The 24,662-nt window shown below is 36.2% G+C and overlaps 1 protein-coding gene across 1 annotated transcript; it reads right to left on the bottom strand.

Annotated features, from left to right (window-relative positions):
* Positions 1 to 3,082: 3,082 nt before the first annotated feature.
* LOC115929170 (sulfhydryl oxidase 2-like) lies at positions 3,083 to 24,123 on the bottom strand. The gene is made up of 11 exons (XM_030997589.1): positions 23,839 to 24,123; positions 16,885 to 16,985; positions 15,333 to 15,387; positions 11,816 to 11,921; positions 10,582 to 10,675; positions 9,749 to 9,894; positions 8,587 to 9,240; positions 7,919 to 8,048; positions 6,917 to 7,036; positions 5,907 to 6,045; positions 3,083 to 5,441 (listed from the first exon to the last, which is right to left on the bottom strand). Exons 1-11 carry the CDS (start codon positions 24,083 to 24,085, stop codon positions 4,804 to 4,806), a joined length of 2,430 nt encoding a protein of 809 aa, XP_030853449.1. The 5' UTR covers positions 24,086 to 24,123; the 3' UTR covers positions 3,083 to 4,803.
* Positions 24,124 to 24,662: the final 539 nt, after the last annotated feature.

Genomic DNA, 24,662 nt, shown 5'->3' with positions numbered 1-24,662 from the left:
GTTATTACCTTTAGATACTATTTTTTCCTTCAATAATGGACTATCAAAAAATGTAAATTCTGTAGATTCGTGACCACGATTTGTACGTCCCTTGATAAACCAATGGTTAGAGGAACTAGTAGCATGAACGGCCTGTCATAGTTCAAGTCCAACTAAAGTCGATCTTAGTCTTTGAGAAACACTCCCCTGACCATCAACCCCTACACCTGGCTAGAGAATAGCAAATATAGACTAACGTCTGACAAAGGGACATAACAGGTGTGATGCTGCTTGAACCAACAACCTCCACATCCCTGGTCAAGTTTCCAAACCACTTGACCACAGAAGCTCTCAAGTCACAAATAGATCACCTTACACGACAAAATACATTTACCAAAGTAAAGAATAGTTGACATTGAAATTATATTTCCATTGCTGAATATCTTGTATAGTGCATAATACAACATTGCATACTACCATATGCAATTTTTTTTTAAACTGAAGAAAAATAAAGATTCCATCTGCAGACAAACACATTGTTTTACATTCATTTTGCAATTCATACCTAAAATTAATCATAGCTTGATTGAAATTTGCATATCATGTGCATATATCAAAATCGTGAGAAGAAACAAAAATCAAAATATAGTTTAAAATTGAATGGAAAAAATGAAGAGGAAGAGGAAGCTGGAATACCGAATACCCACACAATTATTATATATGAACACATTTACCCTGTTATTTTAATCAACACATAATTATAGGTTATTTTAAGTAGATTACTACAGGCAGATAGAAGGAAAATAAGAGAGGGAGAGGGAGAGAGATATATATATATATATATATATAGAGAGAGAGAGAGAGAGAGAGAGAGAGAGGGAGAGAGAGGGAGAGAGACAGACAGAGAGAGACAGAGAGAAAGGGAAACAGAGAGACAGGGGGAATGCTGAGACAAAGAGAAGAACCCAAGTCATATATGGATAGAGGGAACACAATCACACATACATTCAAATTTAAACAAAACAATTGACATATAATTATATACCAGCTGAAAATATTATACTATTATAGTTCAACAATTAAAATTCAATAATCAAAGGTAATTTTCTTCTAAAAATTCAAATTCTTTCATAAATGTAAGAAAAGATTAAATATTTAATGACAACTTAAATCAAAATGAAAATTTGGGAGCAAAAACTATGAAGAAATATATATATATAGGAAGCTGAAGTAAACACAATCATGACTGTCAAAAAAATATGCAACAAAACATATTGGACATCAAAGCCTGATGAAAGAATTGCAAGCATTTTCTGGATAAGAAATTTGGATAACTTATTCATATCCAACAAGTGATGGCGCTATTCCTTTAAAAAAATGTATGGCAGAGATATCTAGCTATGTATAGCATTTTGGCCTACTTGTTTGCAGTGGGGAGAACTATGGAGCATGTTGCTAGGTTGGGCAAACATGATGGCCAAACTGTTTTGAATAATTGGCTCTGATTTATGATAGGAAAGGTGCAGTGAAAACTAGTTCTTGTGAAAGACTACATGTACATGTATACAAGATTTAATGTGACAATTTGGGAGTTAAAATGGCAGTGTAAGACATTACTAAATCTACTGTGATGCAAGGGTGAGTATCTGTATGCACACTTTCTTATCATTGATTAACAACAAGCGACTAGAAAATATTGCTTTCTCTACAATAAGCTATATCTTACAAATGTAAGAACAAACAAATTGAACAATATTACGATGAAATATGATAAATACAAAGAAAAGAAGGGGCAAGTTTTCCCTACTTTCAAGCACTACCTGAAAGTTTCGAGCCAAAATTTATCTAAGTAACTACCGGTAAACAGCATGTTTTTTTGAAAAATTATGAATTGGATCAAATTCCATTTATCAACGATTCTTTAGGAATATATCAATAACCATGATTTTGTTAACGTTTAAAGGATTCAAGGATACATAAATGGTCAAATCATAAGGTACCACTACATGAAGCACCACGAAAATGGTACATTTTCAGGCATTACAACATAAATAGGTTGACATAAGTTTCTCCTTTTCATACGCATTTTTACCTATTACAAAATTCCAACTTCTCGATACATACACAGATTTGACTTCATATAAAACAGAGATGTTTCTATACCTTATATTGCATGTTCAGAGCCAGAAGGGGGTTAACTCTGTGTTAAAGTATATGAGTTAACACCCTTCTGGCTCCAATAAAAACAATATAGAGTACCGAAGCTGTGATGTCATAAAAATCTATTTTTAGAATTTCTCAATTTTTTCTTCATTTTCCGAAAGAACATCAAAAATAATGTCCAAATGTCGAAAACCAATTGAATATGTTAAGTATTGGCTGAGATATGACCATCTGAATGAATATATGTCCTATGGGAACTCAGTGTTATATGCTCTGGCTCCTAACCATTAGGAGCCAGAGCATATAACACTGAGTTCCTATGGGGGAGTATATTTATTCAGATGGTCATATCTCAGCCAATACTAAACATATTCAATTGGTTTTTGACATTTGGACATTATTTTTGGTGTTCTTTTGGAATATAAAGAAAAAATTGAGAAATTATAAAAATAGATTTTTGATGACGTCACACTTCACCACTCTATACTGGCACATGCACTGCTGTGTAATACAGACAGCTAGAAAATTATTTAACACAAGTGCAAAAACTTTCGAGATAAGCCACCTAAAGCAACTTCAATAGCCTTGTTAATTACTGTTTCAAATATGTGAGTCTTACAATTACGTATTACATGATTTTTATCATTTTTATGGGAAATAAAACATTGATATCCTTGAGTTGAATTCTAGAAAGTCTTTGGGATCATATAACAGTGAAACCTGTCAATAAAGACCGCCCGAGGGAGACAAGAAAAGTTGTCTTTACAGCTTACAGACAGGTGGTCTTTATGTACAGGTTCCTTTTGTACATGTTTCAACGAGAAACCTATTTCAAGGGAAACAAAAAATGCGGTCTTTGTAGACAGGTGGTCACTAAAGTAGGTTTGACTGTACATGATCAGGACATAATTGTAATGGGATATAAAACAGCAAATTGTCCTCGAGTTGATATCTATAAAGTCTTTGGGAACATATTATCCATATTTACCACATAGCAGTCATTCTCGCACATATTTTTCAACAACATCTAAACAACAACCATAAGAATCCGATAATGACTAAAACGCCATCTAAGAACATTTTCAATGATAAAACTACATTGAATGACATTTCAATCCAAAGTGTGTGGAATAAATATCACATCGAAATAAACAAAAATAAAATACAGGCAAGGGAAAGAAATCATTACATATACAAGAAAATGAGTGAACAATGAGTTTAAAATAAGAAAATAAAAGTCTGAATCATATTCACAAGCATTTCAGATCTTGTAACCTAATGTAAGTAGATTCAAATATAACTGTTAGGTTTATCATTTAACTATCTAAACTGTACAAGTTAGGCATTTCCAAGATTAGAGAGAAAAAAAACACTATTTCTCAACATTTAAATTGTTTGATTGAGATATAAGATTACTGCACCGACAAAGTTGATTAAGAATAAATAGCCATAAGTTGAATACTTATCAAAGAAAGATTTTATCACAATGCATGTACAATATAGTCATTTAAATTATTTTCTATTATTTAACAAGAAATTCAATCTCAAATGTTGGTATCTCAAGTGTGAATCTATGTGAGCCAAGATCAACTTTCTGCTTTGTTTATGAGATTCCGTAAACTATATGAGGCTATTTTCAAAAATAAACATGTTTACAAATTAATATTTATATTTCTCCCGATTTAAAAACAGATTACCATCTACACATGTATATGATATTACAAATATGCAAGTCAGTATTATCTTGAAAAGGTCCACATTTATTAGGAGGATACCAACGAATCTGTATACATGTATGTACTTATTTTCTTCTGTCTTTTATCCGTTATTATTATTGTTATAAATTTATATTCATGATTGTTATTGCAGTTTCTTGAAACCAAGCGGGGCACATTGCAGAATCCCACTTTGGGCGAAAATCTGCAACCCTGTATAATTTTCAGGAAAAAAATCAACAACAAAATGTAACAACCAATTATTTGTTGCTATCACGATTATCATCAAGACTTCTTAATGGCAATCTATTACCACAGATAACAATCATTATAACTTATAAGATATGGAAGCTATGGAGACATTATTTTTTTGTGGATAATTGTTTAACCCCTTCTGGGACATCCCTTTTTTGTGACAATTGTCATAAATGAACTTTAAAGAGTGTAAATGGACCAAAAATGCTTTATCCCATTGGTAAATTTGTCATAAAAAATACCTAACCTGGACATCAACTTCATGACGGAAACAAATTAATGTTTCTGTCAGGGGAAGAAAAAAATGTAGCCATCAAATTGATAGGCCAACCACAGATATCTATGTTTTAAACTTGGGGAATAGGAATCTTACATTTCTGAGAAGCAAATTAAAGGCTGAGAAACAGTGTTTTTGCATCATTTCATTACCATGGAATTACCACATACTTACAAAGAGAAGATATTGACCACAAAGTAACAAACTGACCTTACAAAGGATATTTCAAATTGCACCACGATACTTTAACCTGTCGAACACGAGTAACATAACCCTCGGTTTTCATCCGACTTTGGTCTCACTTCACCACAGGTTATCATTCCCCTCAAGTGTAAATAAATAGCAAAAATGTCTTAATCATGTCTCTGGTTTCGGCACTCTCCAAGAGTGCGAAAGAAAATGAGAGAAGGTTCATCATCGAGGCAGGAGCCTCTTTCTCCTTCTCCTCCTCCATACCAGGACGAAGTAAACGCAGACTATGAGCATCACGCAGCTGACATTCAGCACCATGCACATGCTGAGGTCCACCCCGTTGATCCCGAGACCAAAGTACCCCGCTCTCCTCGTCCCAACCGCTAACCGAATACTCATCTCCCTCTGCCGCAAGTGATTCAAAACATCCTGCTTAACGCCCTCAGGGTTCAGGGTGGCGCGGGTCCCCATGTCCGTGTCGTCCGCGGCTCCGCTGTTAGAGGCGTGGATTCCCTTGAACGCGAAATTCCGTAACCCATAGTAGTCCTTCAAGAATCGAAGAACCCTCCTCTCTTCCCACAACTCTACGTTGGTGCTCGCGTAACAGGAAGCGCATATAGTCCGGGAGGGGAAAGGCTGCTTTGGGTGGGTGGGGTCCTCCGAGGGGTCGCCATGGAGACGCTTGTTGACGTGATTGTGGGTCTGCCAAAGCCACATGATGGCGCTGTCGAGGGAGGTGATGGAGTCGTCCAGGTCAGCGACCTCGTGACGGAAGTTCTCTCGGCAGTTCTGGCAGCTGAAGAAAGCGAGGATGTAGCCCCTCATGGCATGCAGAACCTCCATGTAGCTGACATTATCATCTAGAGGTAAAACGGAACATCAAACAAATAAATCATTAAATATATGTTAATTGATAAAATTTTGCATCATTGAAAGGTATCCTCTCACTATATAAGTGCAATGATTACACTAAGAGACAAACTAATCATTGCAGAAATTATTTCTACTTTAAAGCCCCTCTAAAGTGTTGGGAGCCGCTAAAAAATGGTGGCAAAATTTCACTTAAATTGTATCATGTGAAAGAGGATGTCATTGAAGACATGTATTTCAAAACAAACATATTTGAAGTCGAATATTGATGAAAGAATACAAGATTTAGGTTTTCTGCATACAACAGAAACCCAAATAAAGTATTCCTTTATCAATATTTGTCTTCAAACTCATCTTTCGAGGGAAATCTTTGAAGAAGTGTGTCTTAAATGACATCTTCTTTCACGTTATGATACTATTTAAGTGAAATTTTGCCGTCAAATTTTTGTACTTACATCTCCTGATTAGTGAAGCCTGAGAGACAGTCAGAGTGTGGAACAGCGTCCAGAGGCCACAGGGGTAACCACGGAACTGAGGCTCGCTGCCACGACATCCAATCCATTCCACTCGATCAGGGAGTCCAATCCCTGGTTCCTGGTCCACAAATTTAAAAAACAATTATGAAAAAAATTATGATTTTAAATTTTTTTTAATTTTTTTTAAATAAATATTTTGTATACGCATCTAATGTGACAAGAAAAGGGTACCTAAAAGACTGTTAACGAGCAACCACCTCAAACATTTGTAGCAGTTCAATGTTAATGATTTTGTTTGGTTAATTGTATTTAGGGGATATCCCTGTGTGTTTTATTAACCCTTTTAATGCAGTAGACTGTTCTATTCAATTGAATGTGTCAGCAAAACACATTTCGGTCAATAATAATGGCTGTGGTTTTATGACATTGTTTAAAAATGTCTATTCTTTTGAGCAGCCTGAAATTGTCTTTCTGTTAGCGTCTTCTACAGATCTGCACAACGCACACGTCACATTTGCAGATTTGCAGGTGCATACACATGCATGTACCCGCCACCCTTCAGGAGAAGAAAAAAAAATAGGAATCTCTCAAGACAAACTTAGGAAGGCAGAGGATTTTTTTCAGTATGATATTACATTGGAGTTTTCAGCAAAAGAGAGGAATCTAGGATTTATAACACTATTCTGAACACCAGAAAATACGAATCCTTCCTTCAAAATAGAAATGGATTTTGAAACCCCATAAATAGCTTTCTGAGCCAACACCGTGCTCACCGAATACCTACATGTAGAGTAGGAAACTACAGTTAAACTTGTGTTAAGACCACCTGTCCATAACGACCACTTAAAATGCTTGCGTGAGATTTCATGTACACTGTAGTTAAGAACCTGTCTACAACGACCACCTGTCTACACAGGCCACTATTTGTGTTTCCCTTGGGTGGTTGCCGTATAGACAGGTTTGACTGTGCTAGAGTGATATGACCTTACCTTGGTTGGGTCAACGAGGGTCAACCATTCTTGTATGGGTATGCTGGTGCCCTCCTTCTCAAGCAACCATTGATGGATGGTGGACAAAAAGGACATCACCTCAGGTCTCCCTGGAAAATACTGGAATCCAAATATTAGAAAAAAGGGGTATTATTCCAAGATGATTTGATTGATTTTCAACACAATTTGTGAGTCTTGCAAATTCATGAGTGTTGTAGAGGGAAGCGTGATGGCTCAGTGGTAGAGCAGTGGTCTCGTAAGTTCCCTTTGTAAAGGCATTAGTCTTCTTTACCAAGTCCCTCGGAGAAGACTTAAAGCCATACACATGCTTTCTTTAATAGCAGTCAGGTAAAACAAACAAAAATAATTGTGTAATGAAATTAAGGATTTAAAGGAAAATTCATTCTTAATTGACAAACTCAAAAGCAGAAAAATCAGAGAAGCAGACTGGTGAAAGTGTGAATGAAACCGGGGAAAAAAAGAAGAAAAAAATTATGAATATTTAAAAGTTGTAATCACTGTGACAAAGTGCCAGACAACTTTTGAATTTGTTTCAATACACAAAATTACTAACATGCTAATTTTTTAAAACATGACTCCGGAGGGTCTTTTCTTTAAAGACGTCATATGATAATTATGCTATCCATAATATATTTGGCGTAGGTTCCCGAGGGAAAAGGCCAGAAGAAACGTAAGGAACTGCAATTACAGTCAAACCTGCTTTTGTGACAACCTGTCTACAAAGACCACATTTTTTTGTTTCCCTTGAAAATGATGTCTCATTGAAACATGTACTAAAGGATTCTGTCTACAAAGAACACTTTTGGTGTTTCCCATTGGCGGTTGCTATATACAAGTACAGGTTTGACTGTATTATCATAATTACTCTCTGATTTTTATCTGCTTCCATTTAAACTCCAATTTCACATCAACTTTACGTCCATTTTGAGTATGTCCATGGTGCGATACCCGGGTACAATATAGGCTACATGAGACACTGACCTTGCTGAGGACACCCACGTAGTTGGTTAGAGCCTGGAGTTCCTCCCCTTCTATGTGACTGCGCAGAGACACCTCCTGACGGAGTGAGTACTGGATGGCTGACTCGAGATCCAGCATGTAGACTTTAGGCCTAGGAGTACAACGGAAATGGAATCAACTTCAATCAAAAGTATTACATTAAAAATGTATTTAAAATGTATTATATATATATATAAAAAGAAGAATTCCGTTTTATACCCAGGAAGCCATCAGTGCTGTTTTTCCTGAGGGTTCTGTAATTAATTGTTACCCCAGCAATTAGCAGGTACCCATTTACACCTGGATGAAGAGTGACAAATGTGGATTAGTGTATTGTCATCGGAAGAAGCAAGATTACAGAGGAAAGAAATCTCTTTAAACAAACTGATGATGATAATATATGATGACATCTAGACATTCAGAATTTATTCAAGCACTATGCCTAGAACTTGCAACATTTCTATTGAAATCATAAATTTCTGTTACTCAATGTACATCATGTTTCTTCCAGTTTTAAAGAAAGTTGTCTTGTATTCTGAGTAAGAGAAGCATACGAGAATTACTCTCAGAAAATACTATCAGGACTAGTGTATTTCAGATATTATCCTTAAAGAGATATTTCAAAGCTGGACATCTTGTGTTTTACTCACCACTCACTAGGCCTCTGATCGCTCATCCTGACGTTGGTCTTCTTCTGCAATGCTTTCTCTTTGTTCTTCTCTAGCACTTTGTTCCACATCATCTTCTGCTTTCCTCCTCCTTCTCCTCCTTCTTCACCAGCCTCTCCTTCATCCCCTACCAGTCCTTCATCTACTCCTACATCATCGAGCCCGACTCCGGCACCTCCCACCTCCTCCCGTAGTATCCCCACCCCTTCCGCTTCCTTCTCTCTCCCTGCTTCCGCTCCTCCGCCTTGTCCTTCTTCCTCCTCTCCTGCGTTCCCTCCATCATTCTCTCCTCTTCCTCCTTTATTCATCTCCACGAATCCCTTGTCGCCTGGCCTCAAGAGCAGACTGAGCCCCATCTCGTTCTTCTTCTCTTCCTCCTCCTTCTCTTTCTCCTTAATCTCCAAATTCCCATCCTCGTCCACGTCCCTCCCATCAAAGTCACTCTCGATGTTGTCTCCCTCGCTCTTGATGACCTTCCCAACCACTCCTCCTGGTCCCAATAGATGCTCCTTTTTCAGCATCTCATCACCATGGTAATGGTTGGTATCATCAAGGATTTGTTCGACTGGGGGTTGTTTGTTTGCATTGTCTTTGATGTGTTGCTTAATGGCTGCACTGAAGCTGCCCCTGTCGGTTCTACAAAGAGCACAAAAAAGAAAATAACAAAATGGAGAATACCGGTACATCAACGTATGATTGTAATTAATTGTTAACACTGTCCCCCAAACTAGTGCTATTTGCTGCCTCTCGCATCAAATTCTTTTCTAATTCATATCCAAATCTCTTAGTCTGTTCCCCAAAACTTTAATATGTTAATGCAACAATTTAATCTGTCTAGGTACCTGTACATACATGTACATCCTCCAATTAATCACTGTATTTATCACCAATGCATCTCAGCACTTCAGAATTTCTCCTACAATACATGTTTACTGTAGGACACTACAAGTTGCCAATTTAAAGACTTCAAGGCTTATTTTCCATTAAAACATTATATATCATGAACTTTATGAATCTTATACAATATAAGATACATTTTTTTCACAATTTTATGTCTAAACTTAAATTAAAAGTATACCCCATATGCCCTCTCCAACAGCCACAGTATGACCCAGCTTCAAGCCAAAGTATCTATGAATCTTACCCTACAATCTTGGTAGGGGCTCCTGAGCGGTCTAGGATGTATGCCGAGGGGAACGAGTCCACACCCCATTTCTCGATAAGAGGGTTATCTGCTTTCCTCATCCATCTTGCCTCTACCTTCTCAATGTTTGAAACATCCAAGATGATCTACAAAGAAATAAGAAAGGTTTATGATACCGGTATACAGATAGGTGAATTTCCAACATCTATAGGTGATAAATATATGCAACCTTAATGTGAGATAACCTTACATTGTGTAAGTCCCCTTCCATTAAAAAAATATATTTAATTTGACTTTTGAAAATATATTACAAAAAATTCTCAAAAGCATGATTAAAAGCAAGATTATATGGATATCGACAGGAAGAAAAAAAAAAACACAGGGTTCTTTTGCTATTTTTCATGAAAAAAATGCCTTCGTAAAGGCTTTCACAGGAGCTATTTTAGGCAATCAAGGACTTTTTAAAAATGATTTTCATATGTTACCCGCCGCATTGGAAATTTCAGTCATCCATAACATTCTAACTATTTTAAATATTTTGAGTTTTCTTAATTTTGAGGTCAGGAAGTATTATTTTTGTGCAAATATGAATATCAATTTTCCCTTTTTACATTACAGGTGATGACACATTTACAATGGTCATGAGTGCCTGTCATTACATAGACAATCTATAGAATTGTGTATGCTTCTATATGCATACTTGTACCAATCCTGTATCTAGACAGCACACAACTGGCTAATGTTAAATCACAAACATGTATACTCCTCATAAATAAAAATAGGCAGAACTCAAACAATTATATTATGACAATTAAGAATATGGAATTTCTTACCTCTTTTCCCATGAAGTTGTCAGTACCTTGAAAGATGATCACCAGAAACTGATGATTAGGATGATGAGTGAAGAAGTCACTCACCCAAGGTGCTCTGTACAGGTACAAGAAAATAAAAGAAGGGCATTCTTGGTTACCTGGGGAGTGTTTCACAAAGACTACGATTGACTTTAAGTTGGACTGAACTATTGTAGGCTGTTCATGCCACTGTTTGCTCTCACCATTATGAACTTTAGGTGAATTTCAGGTGTCCTGTGCATTCCACGATTACACAATCATTACAAATGAGCATCCTTGTAATTGGGAATAAACAAACTTTTCAATGATACCGGTTTCCATTATGATAACTCAGTAACAAGAGAAATATCAATGCTAATAAATAATAAATAATGATAATAAATTATCAGAAAATTTAAATTCTGTAGATTTGTAACCATGATTTGTAAGTCCCTTGAGAGATCATGCCAGTAAATGGTGAGAGCAAACAGTGGCATTAACCTTTGTGAAACACTCCCCTGGTTCTCTATCAAGTAAAGAGGGTACCCAATTAGTGCATTTCATACTAGGATGATTATCTCCTTCTTTGTTAATTAAGGCTCCTTCAGATGTGAAGCTGTACAACATCGCAACAAATTCCTGGAGATTTTTTTTTAGTGTGACTGAATGGCAACTGCAGGCAAAAAAAAGTATTTGAACGAGGCAGAACACTGGGTACATTTATAGGGATGCTATTTATTCTATTGGGAGAAATTCAATTTCTGTATAACAAGCCTTTTCAATAGACTCTAGCACAAATTATCGAGTTGTAATGGGCTTCATGTTCAACTGGGAAGTATATCAGGAACAGTCATTGGTACAAGTTCATCGACATCCAATTGAAAAGCTTGTACTACCTGCATTTCAATGGGATGCCAGCCAATTTATTGTTACGATGGTTTCACGAAACACAAAAGCTTAGCAACTGATTATACGATTGATCTTTTTGCGCTGATCGCATTGATCACTTGTGTGAAAGTTGAAACCAATCGCAACATCAATCGTACGATCAATTTTGCTAAGTTTTGCGTTACAGGACCCTGGGGAGTGTCTCACAAAGCCATCATAAGTACAAGCTCAACAACATCCCATTGAAATGTGTGTATTAAGTTTAACACATGTTTCAATAAGATGTTGGTGAACTTGTACCTATATGACGGTTTCATGAAACGCTGCCCTGAATGATAAGAAAACCTACTCTGCTGGTTGTAGATCTGGCCAGGGCTTGAGACGATGGGGTTTCTGAGCTTCCTCCTCAATCTGAGCGGCCACATACTCCCTCAAAGCCCGCACATCTCTACCACCTTCAATAACAAGACAAATAAAATCAAACCAAAATGAAGAGCCATTGTGCAGTTCAACTACACTTCTTCTGATGCCAATTGCCAATATGATAATTACTATCGCAAAGGTTTTTGTCATCTTACCATGTCCCCATATCTCCCCGGGATATGGAGCGACAAAATTAAACATTAATGTCTTGCTAACAAATATAGTACCATGCCGGAGATTGAACCCACAACTTTGCAAAAAACAAACAGTGCATCAGTAAATGTATGTGTGCAATTTTTATTGAACAAGCAAATTCTGCACGTTAATTGACCAGCTACTCTAATTACGTCCAAGCTATCTCCAAAATGGCTAAACCTGACAAATAAGCATTTATTAATGCATTTTTTTTTAAATGATAGAATTTTTTTTAGACTTTAAAATAATTGCAGACAAGTTACGTAGGAAGAATAATATAATAAAAGAGCCAAAAAAGCTGAATGCTGAAAACAGCACTATCTATAAATTTTACCAAACATAATAGACTTTATTAAAGGCAACATACTACAATTCCATGTATATATGGAGAGGAAGACAAATCATTAATGTATAATCTATCACATATCACAATGTGATATACATGTACAGGTAAGATTAAATACTTATATACATGTAATATACATTTAAAAGATCACAGAAATATTTGTTTTGATTTTCAATACATGTAATGCATTTGAACAAAACCCACATCATTTGACTTTGGCTATAACTTGTACAATGAGAGTGCCAGCATTAATTGGTTATGCATAATTTAATGGACTAGACTGAATACAATATTACATACTGTATATACATGTACTCCTCCTTGAAAACCTCTCAAGGAGACCGAAACAGATAGAGAAAGCAAGAGAAAGCAAGAGAGAGAGAGAGAGAGAGAGGGTTGGAGAGAGAAATAGAGGGAAAGGGAGAGAGAGAGAGAGAGTTGGAGAGAGAAATAGAGGGACAGAGAGAGAGAGAGAGAGAGAGAGTTGGAGAGAGAAATAGAGGGAAAGTGAAAGGGTGAAAGAAAGTGAGAGAGATAGAAAAAAGGAAAAAGAGAGAGATAGAGAAGGAGGGAAAGATAGAGAGAAGAGAGAGAGAGAAGAGAGAGAGAGAGAGAAGAGAGAGAATAGAGAGAGAGAGAGAGAGAGAGGAGAGAGAGAGACAGAGAGACAGAGTGAGACAGATCCAAACAAAAGAGAGAGAAACAGAGAGAGAGACAGAGAGAGAAAGAGAGAAAGAAAGAAAGAACAAGAAACAGAGAGACAGTGAGAGAGGAAAATAACTTTATGTACATGTATGAATTAATGGATTAGCCCTAATCCATAAACAGGGAAGGGTAGATGCAAAGGTCTCATGGGGGTTGATACTAATCCCTTGATTTCCAAATCCAAAGAGAGATTAAAATCTGAAGGCAAATATTAGTGGTAACTTCATAATTCCACTTTCTTTGCTTTGTATGACTCAGTGCCAAATTGTTAACATTAAATTAGTTTTCTTGGAATGCATTTTATATTGTTCAGTTCTATTCATATTATCCAATTCACTCTTTGTTTTAAAATAGTTATAAAATAATAAAAATTATTCAAAACAACAATATACCATCCCCTAGGCAAAGATTAGGAAAATTTAAGAATGAATAAAAAAATAAGTCTATAATATAACTCTCTTTCACATTGTAAAAAATGACTTTATAGATAATTAAACGATGCAAGTCTTTAAATCAATTATACTTTTTTGTTTGTTTTTTGCCTTTGCATTGTTGAGGCGTATGATATCCAAATATGCTAACGGTATAGGAATATGGATACACCCATAGAAATTTTGTTGCTTATAAATTGGTAAAAATGTACTTCAAAGCTCTGACAAGTACAAGTAACATTCAAATGCAATTAAGAGCTATTTCAAACAAGTTTCAACTTGGCAGCACCAGATATGTACATGGACATTTACATCTAAAGGCATCTCACAAGTATTATTTCCTTTCCAACTTCACCCCACCAGCAAAAAATATATACAGGAGCGGTGATCAATTTTTGTTCCTGAAAGCTCAAAAATAGCTCCATATGGTAAACTCGAAAAATAGCTCCATATGGTAAACTGGGAAAATAACTCCATATGGTAAACTGCAAAAGAGCTCTCACTGGTAATACAGGAATAACTAAAAACTAAAATAGAATACTTATATATCTCTGGGAGCAAATCGCACTTTAACCACACCAAATCATGAAAGAGCTCCCGCGAGCAGAACAATGGTTTTTACACTGCATCCCACAATCTTATAGCAGGGCACCTGGGACACTTGGGACCCAAAAATCTAAGACTGGACCCCAAAAATTTTGAAGTTTTTACATAGGGTTCATGCACACAGACTGTAAAAAGTTAAATCCGGGCCCCTTCCAAAAAAAATAGTGTTGAACCCTTTTTATAGTTTATTATACAAACATCAAGATTCTAGGTCTCTGATTGGTCACAACTGAAGGCATGAAATTCACTACCGACTGCTGGGCAGTATTGCAAAAAATATTGACTGTGCATATTTCTACTTGTCAGTACAATGCAAGGATGCAATGGTGAAGTTAGCAATGAATACCGGTACATGCAGTGATACTTTTAGACAGGTAACTTTCTCTACCATTTTAAACATCTTTCCCCCCACTATAAATTACCTTATGGGTATGTAAAACAAATATTGACTGTTTATCTTTTGAGTCACTGTTAGTTTTATGACTATAGCTCCTAACCTTGAGACTGCAATATACAATGCAGTTTCAAGATAACCTTCGGCAATACCATGACCCTAATTCCTGACAGCAGTCAACATTTGGATACCGGTACTTAATGGAGTTGTATTGTATTGTATTGTATTGGTTTCTTGATATAAAAATCATTGAACATCAGCTAAGAGCTGAAGTTATTCAGTTTACAGAGTAAAAAGTATATGGCATAAAAGTACATTTATAATAAATTACAAAGATATATAAACTGAACAAGTACTGTGTATATTTAGAAGTGATATACAAATGTCATTGCCATTTGTTTGACAAAAAAAAATTGAAAATTTATACTTTACATGTTTATTGCAAGAATGCGTAGTACATTGTAGACCTTAGCCCATAAAGACTGATAGAGATCGTAATTTGTAAACCATATACATGTAAGTGTAAAGGTCCCTAGCACAATACAAAGAAGAGCTAGAAACTGTACATGCAGGTAAAATTAAACTTAGATACATGTTACATGTACTTTAATTGCTATACTGTACATGATGTACAGTATAGCAATTAAAGAAGACTAAAAGATAAGTTTGAAGCTGAGTTACTACATGTGTAGATTGGTCAAACAAGTTGATGTTTCCAAAACTAAAAGAAATTAGCAAAAGATAATAATGAACATCTGGATCTTACCTCTGTGTAGTTTGACACCCGTCATGTTTTCCGGTTTTGTAAATGGAAAAAAGCACTGAAGGTAAGATGGCAGAATGAAAAACATCAATGAAATTAAGCAAAAAACGCGCACAAAAACAAAGTTTATTAATCTTAACAATTACATACTTTGTAGGGTTGAAAACTTAACTACAATGTATGTATAAAGCTGTAATATTGACTACTATTGTACATGTATATATTTATCTGATACTCATACATTATGTAACCACTTTTAAATGTAGTGCTGCTACACTCATGATATGCAAATGTACTTCCCTACTACAATTATTCTAGTCCTCCTCCTAGTACTAATACCACTCCTACAATACATTTATCAAGAAAACAGTGTGCCCACATTAAATTTGAAGACAATACCTATATGAGCACATTCGTTTTGACTAAGGAAAGATAAGTTCCTTCAAACCAAAAGAACAAAAATAAAGGAGATTTCTTTTTTTTTATTGACTTCTCATCACAAGATTTGACTTGTAAATACAAGCTTAACTGTATACTGTATGAGTAAAAAATTGTGTAAGTCAAAGTATTCTCTTCAGCCCCAACCGATTTGATTCATGCCATGTTGACTGCACTTTATTTTTCTTCTTTTTGCACTCTTTCAGTTTCAAATGGCCTTGCTACACTGCTGTCAAGGGCACACAGCCAAGTGCAGGCAGTATAACATATTCATTTATTTATTTATTTGTCCTTTTAATTTTTACAGGGTAGCATTGTAAGTCCAAAAAACTAGTTTCCACAACGGCCTTGTATATCCTTGGGTGTCAAAATCTATGATTATCACTTAACTTTTAACATACATGTACTTTTACTAAACCCCTCAAAAGAGTTCTGCAATTCAAGTTAGAATATTGACATCTCTTGTTTTAAATGCACTATTGTAATCTAATTTGGCATCATTCTAAATGCTTGTTTATTCCCTCTTTAATAGGATGGCATTTGTGATGATTAATTACTCATGGAATGTGCAATTAATCTCAATATGGGACTAAATCACAATTGAAAAGTTGAATGATTTATTGTGAACAGCGACTTCTTCATTTGTTTGGAAGGTGGATTGTGTTTTAATGATGTTCAAAGGGGTCATGCACAACTGCTAATGGTGTATTTTGCCTATTTTGGGGGAGGAAATGTGTTTTGGATGATGAGGTAGTCATTCATGAACTATCTTTTGTTTAGAAGACGAAACATGTTTTTAAAGGGAGGCTTTACTACTTCAGCAAGAAGGGATTAGACCGCCCAGTGAGCCATCGAGGTCACTGTGACAGGTGGCTATCTCATTAACTCAGCTCTCATTTAACATAAGAAAAAGAGGATCATGGGGGACCAACATGCACCGATTTGGGAAGTTTTCTATGTAGAGGGAGCAAGTAGCTACAAGTAGGACAGTGTGCCTTTAAATAATCCACTCATTATGAGAATACCATTGTATACCACAATCATTACAAATGAGACATCCTTGTAATCAGGAATAAACAAACTTTTCAATGATACCAGAAATATAATTACATCTTACCTTCAATGAAGGATATCCATGAACATCATGTTTCCTGCATACCTCAGTATTTTTCTTATTTGAGCAGTCTATAGCAGCTACGTTGACAACATGTCTCCAATCTGAATTATAAAAGAGAGATCATATGTATATGTATCTGTAAATAATAGCAAATAGCATTAGCAATAGTATTAAAACAAACAAACCAAGTTTTAACCTGTGACTATGACTGTGGTCTTTATTTTTTAATGTTTTGCTGATTTTTGTTTGTTGTGAAGTGCAGGAGGGTTTAATTAAACCTTGTCCTGATGATCATATGGGGGGGGGGGGGGTTGATTCTGGGACCTATTTGATAGTTGACATAAATAATACATGGAAATCCTGTCTCCTAGAGTCCCCTGGGAGATACAAATCAAATGGGTACACAAATTATTGCCAATAAAAATTACTATTCTTGTTTGCATCGTCTCTGTTGACAAATGCAACAACCTTGCACTTTGAAGGCATTTGTCGTCTGAGACAAGAACTCAAATATCCCTTTAATATAATCAATCAAGTTTATTAATCAGAATTTAAATTTTAGTTACGCTTCTATCACTATAAAGCTTTGCACAGACTGCACTGTCACTGAGAATATATCATTTACATTTAAAACTTTCATTTTGTCGAAAGTTCAAAATTTAAATTGAGTTTAAAGGGATAGTTGAGTTCTGTTTTCAGACCGCAAATGCCTTTAAAGTGCATGGTTATTGCTCTTATTCTTATCTATGACATTTATAGTGCCCTTTTAGAACCTAAAATTGCTATGAAGGTAATTTTAGACCCCAAAATGTGTGAAATTTAGCCAATACGATCATCCCATTCAGCTCCACTTTCCAAAAAACATGGTGACCGTTAATTAATTATTTAATCAAAAATAACAATACATGAGCCGGCTAATTGTGGGTAATATATGCAACACGAAAATGCCAACAGCGGCATTGGCTGAAATACGACGTAAAAGGCGTTATTTCGTTTTTTCAATGGTATTTTAAAAATTGTCAAAATATCTAATATTTGTGGTGGTACACAAGAATTAGAAATTGTTATATTTCAGCCGTCTCTGAACCGATTTTGATCAAACAAAGATGATTTTGTCATTTAAATATTATGTTCTTTCAAATTCGACACTCAGTTTTTCATTATCTCACAAAAAAATTATTTTGTGTAACGCCCTCTGCAACAGAACTCAACTATCCCTTTAACTTTGAATTTTAACATGATTCATTTATTTACATCTGTCAATTTTATTTCATCTTTTTATCGAGGGTTTACTAATTTACAGTCTCAGAGCAGTAGTAGATTCAAGTTTCAAGTTTCAAGTTTCAAGTTTCAAGTTTATTTGTCTTCCAGAAAACACATGTGACAAAATATAATAGAGTATAATCATAACAGTACAATGTAGAACAAAGGAAGACGAGGAGACCTTGGTTGAAGCACAGCTTGTTAAGTTAAGGCCCCCTCATATGATGTGACAAAGATAACTTATTTATGAATACAACAACAAATATGGAATATATAAAACTATTTACAAAATACTCTCAGAGAACAACTACCCAACGTTGCATCTAATATGATCTAATATGGACAAACCCAAGCCGACACCAAGTCGAGACATCAATGAGTTATTGCTCTCTGAGTGCAGAGGTCAAGTAGGAATATATGGTATATGTAGTATGTACAGATGAGAAAGAAGAAGAAAAAAGAAAAGGGATAAAGGGGGTTATATGTCAAAGTCAAGAATTAACGAAAAAAAGATCAAGAGTAGAGTTAAATATGCTACAGTACACTAACAATAAAGCTTGATAACACATTCATGTGTCATCGACATACTTGTCAAGAAAATATGACTTAAGTCTACGTTTAAAAACTGAGATACTTGAAGCATTTGTTATGGTAGTATGAAGTGAATTCCAGAACCTGGGGCCAGTGGACATTAGTGTATTCAAAGTGAAGGTTGTCCTTGCATATGGTAAATGGAGAGCAGAAGCCTGTCTAGTATTATAGCTGTGAATTTGGTTATTTCTTCTAAAGATTTGAGCAAGGGCAGGAGGGAGGTCTCCAGAGTGAATGCTAAACATGAGCATTCCAAGTTGCATTGAATATAGATCTTCTAGTTTTAGAATACTGTTTTCATAATAAAGTAGATTTGTATGTGCACGATAATTTGCTTTACAAATTATTCTAATAACCCGCTTCTGCACAACAAAAAGCCTGTGGATTTGAGTTTTGGATGATTTGCCCCATGCCAACATACCATAATTGATATATGATAAAATAAGAGTAGAGTACAAAATGAACAATACCTCTCGAGGTAAACATGATCTCAACTTATAAATAACACCAGTATTTTTTGACACCACTTTACTTAATTTGTCCACATGAGTTTTCCAATTCAGTTTCTCGTCTATGTATATTCCAAGAAATTTCGTTGAAGTTACTCTCTCAATTGGGTTATTATTGAATGCCACTTCGCCTGGCAAAATATTAACTGAATTACTGAACAGTATATAATTAGTTTTCTGAAGATTCAAGGATAACTTATTAGCATTAATCCACTTCATTACTTTTCGAAACTCTTCATTAACAGTTTTCAACAATGTTTGTGGACATCTATGAGAAAAAAATACACTTGAGTCATCAGCAAAAAATATGAATGATAATACACTTGATGAGCGTTGAAAATCATTAATATACAAAATGAATAAAAGTGGTCCCAAAATGGATCCCTGGGGAACACCACATGTTACTTTTTGGGGACTAGAGTCAATTCCATTTAAGGACACATATTGCTTTCTTTCAGTTAGATAACTTCTAAACCAATCCAAGGCGACTCCCCTGACACCATAATGACATAATTTACTTAAGAGAATTTCATGGTCTACAGTATCAAAGGCCTTGGAAAAGTCTAAAAATGTACCAATGGTGTGTAAGCGACTATCTAAGGCAGAAGCAAGTTTATCTATAAGGTGTAAGATTGCATGTGTTGTTGTATGCTTCTCCCGAAAACCAAACTGATAATTACTGAAGACACATGTTTTGTTTAAAAATGTTATAGTTCTTACATAAATAATTTTTTCCAGAATTTTTGAAAAACAGGTTAACAAAGAAATCGGACGATAATTTGTCAGTAATTGAGAGTCACCTTTTTTAAAAATTGGTACAACTTTTGCGATCTTCATGTTTATCGGTACAACTCCGCTTGACATAGACAAATTAAAAATATGAACTAGTGGTTGAAGGATACCGACAATAACTTGCTTAATAAGTTCGTTCCCAATATGATCATACCCAGGACTTTTCTTGTTCTTGAGGGCTCTAACAATACCAAGCAATTCTTCTTCATTTGTGGGCACCAGAAATAAACTTTGCATGTTAGGTTCTACTAAGTAATCATGAAAATCAGTTTGACTGTGAGGAATATTTTTTTTTCAGATTCGGACCAATATTACAAAAATATTCATTAAACTTTTCCACTATAATATTTTTATCTTCAACCATTTGGTCATCTATATTCATTTGTATTATACTTGTTACTTTAGATGCTTTTTGAAATACATTTCTTATCACCTTCCACGTGCCCTTGATATTATTGTAAGTTGCTTTAAACTGTGCTAAATAGTATTGTTTTTTGGCTGCACGCAGCACAGAAGTCAGAGTATTTCTGTAAACGGAATATTTCCTTTTTAGAGCTACCGTCCCTGCTTTCTTATACTTATAAAACAGCTCATTTTTCTTATTTATTGATTTCAGCATAGCATTGGTGACCCACGGCATACGTGGAGTTCTTCTACGGTTGTTTTTACTCTTTACTACTGGAATATTAGCATCATACAACAATAAAAACCTATTCATGAAAATATCGAAGGCACTCTCATCACACTGATTCAAAAGAACATCACTCCAGTTTGTCGCCAATAACGCCTCTCTAAACTGATTAATATTTTCTGGGGTGTTTCTTCTAACATAAATGTTCTTATGGGTGACTACAAGTTGTTTTCCCAAAGGAATTACAGTATACACAGGAAAATGGTCAGACAAGTCCGACACAACAATAGTAGATAAGGGAAAAGGTTGTAAGTTACTAAAGATATTGTCAATTAGAGTAGCAGAGGATTCAGTTACTCTTGTTGGTTTTGTTATCAAGGGCAACAAAGAAAACGACAACATCAAATTCAGGAAATCATCAACATGAGCATCAACATTGTGCTGTAAAAGGTTTATATTATAATCTCCAACCAAAAATAAGGATTTACCGTTAAGTGACTGGCTTTCCAAAACTCTCTGCATTTCGTCCAAAAAAATGTTCAAAATACCATTGGGAGGTCTGTACACGACTCCAAATACGATATTATTTTTACCAGAAATAAAGACTTCAACAAATAAAGCTTCTAGATTTTCAGTCATAACATTAAGCTCGTGACATACTCGATAATCGAGCCCAGACGGAACATAAAGGGCAACACCACCACCACGTCTGTCTACTCTACTATTGCTTAACAAGTTATAACCTGGAATAACAAACAAATTTGCATCATTTTCATTGGTGAACCAAGTTTCAGTGACACCAATGGCAGTTAAGCCTGAGCTGATTTTGTTCACAAATGATGTCACATGTTCAAAATTTCTACTCATGCTGCGGATATTAAAATGAAGAAGGGAAAGCTCTTTATCTGTGGCATTTTTAACTGACTCAAAGAACTGTTGTTCTGTAGAATAATTACATCTTAAAGAAATATTTTCAATGCTGTCACTGATATCACTCAAGCTAGCTTCAAGAAAATTGCAAATATTATGGTCATCTATTTGAGCCATGATCGGTCAAGATAGGTGACAGGATAAACACGAGTACTGATAACATAGACATAAGGAAACGGTTAGCTAACTTAAATACAACTAGAAAGATAAACACTTGAGACATATAGAATATGAGACAGCAAGTTGGAGAGGAAAAAGGAAGGTATAAACAGGGAAAGGAAGACAAAAAGAACAGAATGGAAAACATATATATAACTGCGCACAGGATACATTGCGCAGATAAGTAAAAAGACAATTCATATGAAGAAAAAAACAAAACAACAACAGTACCAATAGTGTAGTAAATAAAAAGAGATGTTTTAAATATCATGTGGCAAGAGCTATCAAGTTATTTATAGACAAAGGTTGAATTTAGAGCCTGGCCAAGTCCGCTTCAGAAAAGATGGTTTTCTTCATTTCTTTGCCATCGGTTGCTGGCAACAAGGCGATGACTCGACCATCCCGTGTCCAAGCAGCTTTCACCCGTTGATGGTCACGGGTCATCTTGAGGAGCTTGGCGTTATCGCGCGTGAGGTCCTCCTGGATGGATTTTCTCGTACCCGCGAGCTTGCGTCGACTCCCGAGGACCTCGTTCCTCTTCTTGAACGACAGGAACTTGACAATTATGGTGCTTGGACCCTTTGGACCAGGCTTAATAGCGGAATTCACCCGTTGAATATGGTCTATGTCCCCCTTCTGGAGGTGAACGCCAAGGGAGGTGTTCACCAGATCAACTATTACATCCTCTGAAGGCACCCCTTCAACCTCGGGGATACCAAAAAATCTGAGAGAGTTTCTCCTACTGTATTGCTCTTGGGAGTTCACATCCCTTCTCAGCAGACTGAATCGTTGACCCGTGCCATCATGGCTTTCCTTCAGCAGCTTAATTTCTTTTCTATTTCTTTCTTCAGAAAGCTCAAGGTCAAGGATCCTTGCCTCCTGCCTTCCTATTGACTCCTCGAGCTTTCTCTCCCTCTCGGTGGAAGCATCCTGAAGATGTAGAATCATGGCCGCTTGCTCATCAATCTGTTTTTGAAATCTAGCTAGACTTGAGTCAACATGTGCTGAGACTAGCTTTAAAAGCATTAGCATCAAAAGTCACATTTACAGTCAAACCAATAATATCTTCTGGTCTGAAACTCTGAATTGACATCAGAAATGCAGTATTACAGTTAGACCGAAAACTTCAGTCTCTCTAATCGTCGGTTGTTCCACTGAGACTACGTCTGGCTCCACTAGACCTCCGATTATAGAGACTGAAGTATGGCCTATCGGGACTGTACGGGACTGTACGGAACAAATGGTTCGGTTCGACCGGACCGCGATGAATGAGATATGCAACGAGATTTTCACTCTTTACATCCTCATAACTGCTGCAATTATAATAAAAATTAAAAATAACATATATATAGCTAATTTGACTTACGATAGCTTGCTCATTTAGATCCTAAATTAATGATTAATCCGAGAAAGTCTCGCCGTCAACATTATCCGTCTTGGTTTTAGTTGATGAATATTCATTTTTTATTTTCGAACGTCCAATAGCTACCGTAGCTACGTACGAGTCAGCCTGGCTTGACCAACGAACTCCCATGAAATGAGTGCTCTGATTGGCCATTGGCTATGTTTTGGTAGGTTGAACCGGAAATATATCGGCCGCCGGGTAATAATTCGAATGCATGAACGTACTACTTCGCAGTTCTGAGATAAAATTGGATAGATCTAACTCATAATAAGTAAGTCCGTAAATTTCACATTCTATGATAGGTTAGCAAATTTAAAAAACTGTAATTAGGAGGTATATATACCGACCTAATTTACATCTGATTTAGTAATCAGAAAATTAGATCTAGATCTAGATCTAGACTAAATAAAGAAAATCGGGGGAGAAATGTCAGGAACGAAAACATGTTCCGCTGTGGCTCTAAATTACCCCCACGGTACGAGATCTCTGGTTGCCGTCTGTATTGGGGAATGTCAACAAATGTCAATTGTATTAAAGAAATGACCCAATCAGACGGTTATTTCTGTCTATATTACAGTAAGCCTGAGTAGCAAAACTGCGATGCCGAACTTTAGGCGTCGGGCCCGCGCCGCGCCCGCCCACGGCCCCGGCAGCTTCGGCACGGATGTACTCACCCAGCAAATCCTTCGCGAAAGACTTCCACGTAGGAGCAAAATTGATACAGTGCCCGCACCAGCTCGAGAAAAACTCGACAAACCAGATTTTGTCAGAGTTGAAAACATTATTTGCGAAATTCGAATCATCCAGGACAAAGACATCGCCAGTCGGTTCATAGAGTACTGCTTTCACTCCAATAGAAAGCGTGAAAATCAGCAGTAATTTGGAGGTCGAGAAACCTAAATGAGCTCCGGATGATGCCATTTTTGTCACCGTGTCAATCAAGATCTATGGAAAGCTAATATCTGAATATTCGATGCTCTTTAAATTCTATGGAAAGCTAGCTGTAGATGCGCTTTTCAGTTGTTGCAGTGTTTTTCCCAATTTTGTTTTCCTTCTTCTTCCTCTTGATGTTGTTATTGTTCTCTTTCTTTTTCCTCTTCTTCTACTTTTCTTCTCATTCTCCTTCTTCTTATTATTATCATTCTCCTTTCCGCTTCCCTCTTGCCTCCCCACTTTCTACCCCCCCCCCCCTGCCACACCCTTTTACTCTATTTTGTATTCTGTTCTCTCCCCCCCCCCCTCTCTCTCTCTCTCTCTCTCTCTCTCTCTCTCTCTCTCTCTCTCCCAGGCGCGGATCCAGGGGGCCGAGTGGGCCTTGCCCCCCCCCCCGCAAAAAAAAAAAAAGGAGAGAGAGAGAAGGAAAGAAGGGAAAGGGAAAGAGGAGAGAAAGGGAAAAAAAGAAGAGGAAGAAGAAAAGAAAAGAGGGAAGAAGTAGATCGGGGGGGGGGGGGGCAAAAGGACTTGCCTCCCAGGCTAGGAAAAAAGAGGAAGAAGAAAA

The sequence above is a fragment of the Strongylocentrotus purpuratus genome, unplaced genomic scaffold, assembly GCF_000002235.5.
Source record: "Strongylocentrotus purpuratus isolate Spur 01 unplaced genomic scaffold, Spur_5.0 spur5_scaffold_4, whole genome shotgun sequence".
NCBI lineage: Eukaryota > Metazoa > Echinodermata > Echinoidea > Camarodonta > Strongylocentrotidae > Strongylocentrotus > Strongylocentrotus purpuratus.
Note: the sequence above shows the minus strand (reverse complement) of the source record. Positions and strands in the feature narration are given on the sequence as shown.

Coding starts and splice junctions, on each gene's coding strand:
- LOC115929170 (XM_030997589.1), bottom strand. CDS start 24,085: ATGGCATCATCCGGAGCTCATTTAGGTTTCTCGACCTCCAAATTACTG. Junction 10,676..11,815: donor CCAGATCTACAACCAGCAGA/GTAGGTTTTCTT, acceptor GTACCTGTACAG/AGCACCTTGGGTGAGTGACT. Junction 9,241..9,748: donor GCCCCTACCAAGATTGTAGG/GTAAGATTCATA, acceptor TGCTCTTTGTAG/AACCGACAGGGGCAGCTTCA.